Source organism: Sinocyclocheilus grahami, unplaced genomic scaffold (assembly GCF_001515645.1).
Source record: "Sinocyclocheilus grahami isolate Dianchi unplaced genomic scaffold, SAMN03320097.WGS_v1.1 scaffold49.1, whole genome shotgun sequence".
NCBI classification, from domain to species: domain Eukaryota; kingdom Metazoa; phylum Chordata; class Actinopteri; order Cypriniformes; family Cyprinidae; genus Sinocyclocheilus; species Sinocyclocheilus grahami.
In genome coordinates, this window is record NW_015505228.1 from 1,783,695 (window position 1) to 1,789,657 (window position 5,963).

Here is a 5,963-nt window from a genome sequence, read left to right on the forward strand (position 1 = left end):
TATATGTATGTGTGTGTTTATATATATATATATATATATATATACACACACACACACACACATTTGCGTTGTGTGTGCGTGTAACCGGGCTGGTTTCTAACCTGCTGTACATATGTGACAGGAGGAGTGGGGCGCCCATGCGATGCCGTTCACACAGGCACGATGATTATTGAGACGAGCCACAGGTGTGCACGGCACACGCACGTCCAGAATCACCACCTGACAAAGATAAAACATTGGATAGCAAAAATGAGGCACATGAGAAAACATGGAGACAAATATGTTAATACAGTAAGAGGGACTAAAAGAGAGACCTCCATGCCATCCATGGCCATAGTTGCCAAGTAGTTGGGGTCCTGTTTGTTCCAGCACAGGCGCAGCAGTGGGTGATGCTGAGGGTCCTCATAGATGATGGTGCTGTGCTCCAGGTGTCGCAGATCAAACATGCGCACGGATCCGTCTGCTCCCACAGACGCAAACATATCGCGACCTCCACCCGCACGGCTGAAAGCGATGTCATACACCTGAAAACCAATGAAAAACGCTTTTATACAGAGAAATCTACTAACTACACAATTCTGAAGAATCTGAAGCACTAGGGTGAGTTTTTCCTCACCTCCTTGTCGTGAGCAATTAGCTGTGTTTTGACATGGCCTGACACAAGGTTGACCCTTCCTAGGACCTGTCCTGTCTCTAAACCCCAGATCGTACAGGTGGTATCAATACTAGAAGTGCCTAAAAACACAAAACACACATACATGAAACCCTGACCATCTTTTAAGTGACAAACATACAAATGTGTAAAACATACATTTTTCTCCTAAACAATAGGGGTGGGAATCTTTAGTCACCTCACGGTCCGATCTGATTCCGATTCTGGGAGTCACGATCCGATTCCAGAACACTTCTTGATCTACTTTTTAAAATCCTTACATTTACATATCCTTACATAGAGCAGCAAAGTGCGTTCGTTGTCCAAGGTTCTCTCTACAGACCACAAAGTGCGACACCTACTCCCTTCATGGCAGGACCTGGAGGTCTTGGAATCTGTAAACAAGGCACTAAGCCCAATCCAGGACTTTATGGATGCCTTATCGGGTGAGCGTTATGTGAGCATATCTTGTGTGAAACCTGCTCTGCATCTTCTGAACACAGCAGACACTGACCTGACCAAATCACTGAAATCTAAAATTCTTAGCTACCTCAACAATAAATATGAAGGCATGCAGGACTTGCTAAACTTCACCACTTTCCTAGACCCAAGGTTCCGAACACAATACATCTCTGAAGAAGAGACCCAGACCTTAAAGGAACGAGCCATCTCTGAGTTGATAGTGAGTGAAACCACAGAGTTTACTTAACTGGTAAGAATGAAATGTAACAAATTTCTAAAACATGTGCATTGTTTATTTGTTTCAGGAAATTCACCACCAGCAGTCTGTAGCCCAAAGCACTGCAGTGATGGAGAATGATAGCATGGATGTGGAAAGTCCACCTGCTGCTAAAGCCAAGAAGAAAACTCTGGCCAGTTTCTTCAAGGAAACCACATGCACAGCACCAAGAGCATCAGTCATCCACATTTGATTCCATGGCACAGTTTAGAGAAGCAGTGGCTGCTGAACTCAATGCTTACATTTACATGCCATGTGTAGACCATGGAGAAGATCCACTGAAATGGTGGAAGTTCCACAAAGTAAACTTCCCTAGACTATGCAAACTAGCACAGAAATATCTGGGCATACAAGCAACAAGCTCTGCATCAGAGAGAGCTTTTAGTTAGCTTTTTAGAAAAAAGATTTAGTGGTTTGAGTTTGATTGAGTGAACCACAATTTTATATCCAGTTTCCTTTTCAAAAGAGTTTATACAAATTTATTTTGAAAACATTTCTAGTTTTACAAATACACATTTTAGCATCATCACTAATCTGTGAGTGCATTTTCCTTAAAAACCCATCAAGTTGACTCATGATACCATTTATTATAATCGCAATCGCAATATTGACCTCAATAACCGCAATATGAAAATTTTCCCAAATCGTGCAGCCCTAATCCACTGCATTCCAAACCACATAAATGATGACTTCGTAGAGCATTTGTAAGGAAAATACCGACGGGCGAGACCACACACTTCAAGTGTAACATCAAACAAAGCGCATCTTGTGCAATGAAGCCTGCGAATGTCCTTGTAATTCATTTCAACCTTTCCGAACTTTATGAAAGATTATTTTACGGAAGGTTCGAGTGGTGTATGTGTGTGAGGAATTGGAAGCAAGCAGAATACGGGTGTTTCTAAAGCAAACTCAGCATCATCGCGCATCTGGTTAAAAACTAAGCTCAGAATCCAGAATCGTTGGAAAGAGAATCACGATGCATTGATTTTTTTCTCCCACCCCTACTAAATAAGTGCTATTTTAGCAATATTCTTCTATACTACTTCTATTTTAAATTAGCTTATATTTTTATATTTTATATTATCAGTTTTAATTTTGTGTTTTTCTTTTTATTGAACAGTTTTAGTAATTTTAGCATTTCAACTTAAACTTACCAGTTAGTTGTCAAGACAACTTTCCTAAATTTTAAATTTAATTTGATCATAAAATTATTCTGTCTCGACTGGAATATTTTGTGGGCATACGGGGAACTGTTCTTAGCTGGTTCAAATCATATTTAACAAATAGAAGTTTCTCTATTAGACTGGGTAATTTTTCTTTGCCGCCTGCTAAACTTTTCTGTGGAGTGCTGCAGGGCTCTATTCTCGCACCCATTATTTTTTCTTTGTATTTACTTCCTTTAGGCTCTATTTTCAGAAAGCATGGTGTATCATTTCACTGCTATGCAGATGATACCCAAATTTATTTACCTCTAAAACGAAATAAACATGTTGCTCTGGATTCTCTTTTTGCGTACCTTGATGAAGTGAAAACGTGGTTCTCTCAAAATTTTTTATTTTCGAATGAATCAAAAACCGAGGTTATAGTCTTTGGCCCCAGTGAAAACTCAGGGAGCAGAAGTATCAATCTGGACTACCTTGCTCCCTTTACTTCTTCCTGTATCAAGAACTTAGGTGTATTCAGGGAGCCGAGTCTCAAATTTGATAAACAAATAAATGTTGTTATTAGTTCTGGTTTTTTTCAACTACGTATTCTCTCCAAAATTAAATCTTTTCTCTCTGAGAAAACTTTAGAGATTGCTATCCATGTGCTCATTACATCTCGCTTGGACTACTGCAACTCTCTTTACCTCGGAATCTCTACATCATCCATCGCTCGTCTCCAATTATTACAAAATGCCGCTGCTAAATTCCTCAAAGGACAACATAAATTTGATCACGTTACTCTTTTTTTTTAAATTTTGAAATCGTTGTATTGGTTACCTGTGCATCTTAGAATTTAGTTTAAAATTCTTCTTTATGTTTTTAAATCTATAAATAATCTGGCTCCGAGCTATCGATTTGATCAACTTTATCCATACAATCCTAAACGAAATCTGAGGTCGGGTGACCAAAGACTTCTCTCTGTCCCCAGATCATGGTTAAAGCATAGAGGGAATAGAGCCTTTGCAGTTGCTGGCCCTAGGCTGTGGAGCAGCCTTCCAGACTATATCAGATCGGCACAGTCTTTAACTGTTTTTCTCTCTTAAATCATCTCTTAAAACATATTTCTTCTCTTTGGCTTTCAATTCTTTGTGAGTTTATGGTAGGAATCTGTGGGTTGCCCTGTGTTCTATGTTTTTGTTTGTTCAGCACTTTGGTTAGTCATGCTTGCTGTTTTTAAATGTGCTATATAAATAAAACATAAAACTTAATTTTTTAAATTATTTAAATAAAGCTGCAGTCCGTAAGTTTTGCCTCTTTGTCGCCATCTCTATTTGAAAACCTGGAATTGCAGCTGTGTGCGGCATTATCTAGCTTGTGTGGGTTGTGAGTCGGCACGGCGCGGATGAATCTAATGTTTTGAAGAGTATGTGTGGCTGTCAGTCACTGCACCGGTGTGGATATTTACTGTACTTCGCAATCACAGATTCTAGCCTACGTCTTGGAATATGACCCAAATAAGAATTTTCACCGGATATTGCCATCTGAACAAGCAAGCAACAAGTCTGCCACGTTTGTTCTGACCAACTGAGGAAAAAAGCATTACCATAAATCTCGCTACCAATGGTGATTAAATCTAAAGATCGGTTAGCTCATATCACATCAAACCGTTCAAATTATTATTATTGTTATACTTTATTCTCAAATTGTTAATGTTAACAACATCAGCATGGGTGACTATGAGTATAGTGTGTATTAACTTGTAAATTTCAATTTCTGCACAGTCTAATCTAATGAACACTATTAAAAAAGCCTCATAAAAACGGCCAAGAACGGCCACAACAGATGTCTGTACCTACAAACTTATGAAAAATTAATTTGCCAACTCTATGAAACCTACTCCTATAAAACTATATAATATTTTAGGAAATATATAAATGTTCACCTTTTATTTGTATTTAGTCTTCATACAAACAAGAAATGTGAAATCACTGTCAAATAAATCTCAGACTCTCCTTATTAATTTTTTTTTACTTCAAACTATAGGCTAACATACCAGTCAAAAGTTTTTTTTATGTTTTTTAAAGAATTCTCTTCTGCTCACCAAGGAAAAAAATTATATCGCGATACATATTGATACTGAATTATTGTCCAGCCCTAAAATACCGTAGTTCAATGTTCATCTCATGTTGGCTTGCGCAGTGCAGTCAAGCATGAATGTGTAGCAGAAAGTCTACATACCCTCCAAATGCGCAGATAGTCTCCGCTGGTGGCCAGCAGGTCTGGATAGACGCCCTTGGTGTCGGGGATCCACATGATCTTGGTGGTTGGGTACGGATGATCGAAGGTGTTCCTGCACACAAACTCGGAGCTCTCCTCCTCGAGACCCACCAGCTGGACCTGAACATCACAAAACAAGCAGCTGATGCAACCATGTCCATCTACTGCATCCATAAAGATGATGGGTTTCTGACAGCTGTCAAACTTTTATCCACAAGCAAGATACAAATAAGTCATCAAGCAACACGCTATTTATCTGAGAGTGTTCTCAAACTCTATGGGTGACATTTATGACCAACACTATTACTGCACACCATTAAAACCCGTTCATCTGCATCTAACATGTTACTATACATTTCAGGCACACTTCTCTATATGACAGCAACACAAAACAAAGTAGAGACATAACACACAGCGATTAGAGATGTCTTGGTGTCACACAGCGGTTTACCTTGTTGTTATACTCCTCGACGAAGCTGCCGAGCGCCAGGCGAAAGCGCTTGTCGGGTCTCACGCTCCAGTTCATGGCATAGACGGTCCATGGCGCCTCGTACTTGTAGATCTCTTTTCGTTTTCCGTGCAACGACATGATTCAATCCCTCGATCGGACCGGTGAGAATAAGGTCGTTAACAATACCTAGATTAGCAGCGATGGCTGAAAAAGGCTCTTTCAGCGAGAAAGATGGTCTTATGTTTGTGCAGCGCGAGACAAAGAGAATAATGTCATAACAATCCCCTCCGCAACGGCCGCGAAAACGACGAGCTGCGCTCTGCGACGACACAAAACCTGCTTAGTGAAGCGCACAGGTCACCATCTAATACTCAAGACTGTGTGTAGCTAAAGGCCCATGTTTTTGCTTAGTCCCAACGGTTTTAATTCTAACTTTAGAAAGCCCCAAATAGGCCCGCCCGCTCAACGGCGCATTTGGTCTGAGGAGGATCTGCGTGTTTCAAAATAAAAGTCCTCGATAGAAAATGGGGGCTGAGCGCTGAGGTTATTTATAGATTTTTGTTGCTACTTGATCATTTTACTTTCACATCATGTTGGGCAGAGCTTCATTCTTTTTTGGCAATTCCATTTAGCTTTGAAAAGCAACAAACTGTACATTAGATGTCAACTGTGGCTCAAGATATAGATAAATATTAGTAA

General features: G+C 39.8%; 1 protein-coding gene across 1 annotated transcript in view; it reads right to left on the reverse strand.

The window, feature by feature from the left end:
* Positions 1–5,764, reverse strand: part of LOC107583090 (DDB1- and CUL4-associated factor 7-like) — an 8,279-nt gene extending 2,515 nt beyond the window's left edge. Inside the window, exons 1-6 of the mRNA XM_016269184.1 lie at positions 5,265–5,764; positions 4,775–4,933; positions 996–1,047; positions 617–774; positions 315–524; positions 102–219 (exon numbers count right to left, since the gene is read on the reverse strand). Of these exons, the coding sequence (XP_016124670.1) occupies positions 102–219; positions 315–524; positions 617–774; positions 996–1,047; positions 4,775–4,933; positions 5,265–5,402 (835 nt within the window). The 5' untranslated portion in view covers positions 5,403–5,764. The remainder of the gene's footprint in view (positions 1–101; positions 220–314; positions 525–616; positions 775–995; positions 1,048–4,774; positions 4,934–5,264) is intronic.
* Between the last annotated feature and the right edge of the window lie 199 nt (positions 5,765–5,963).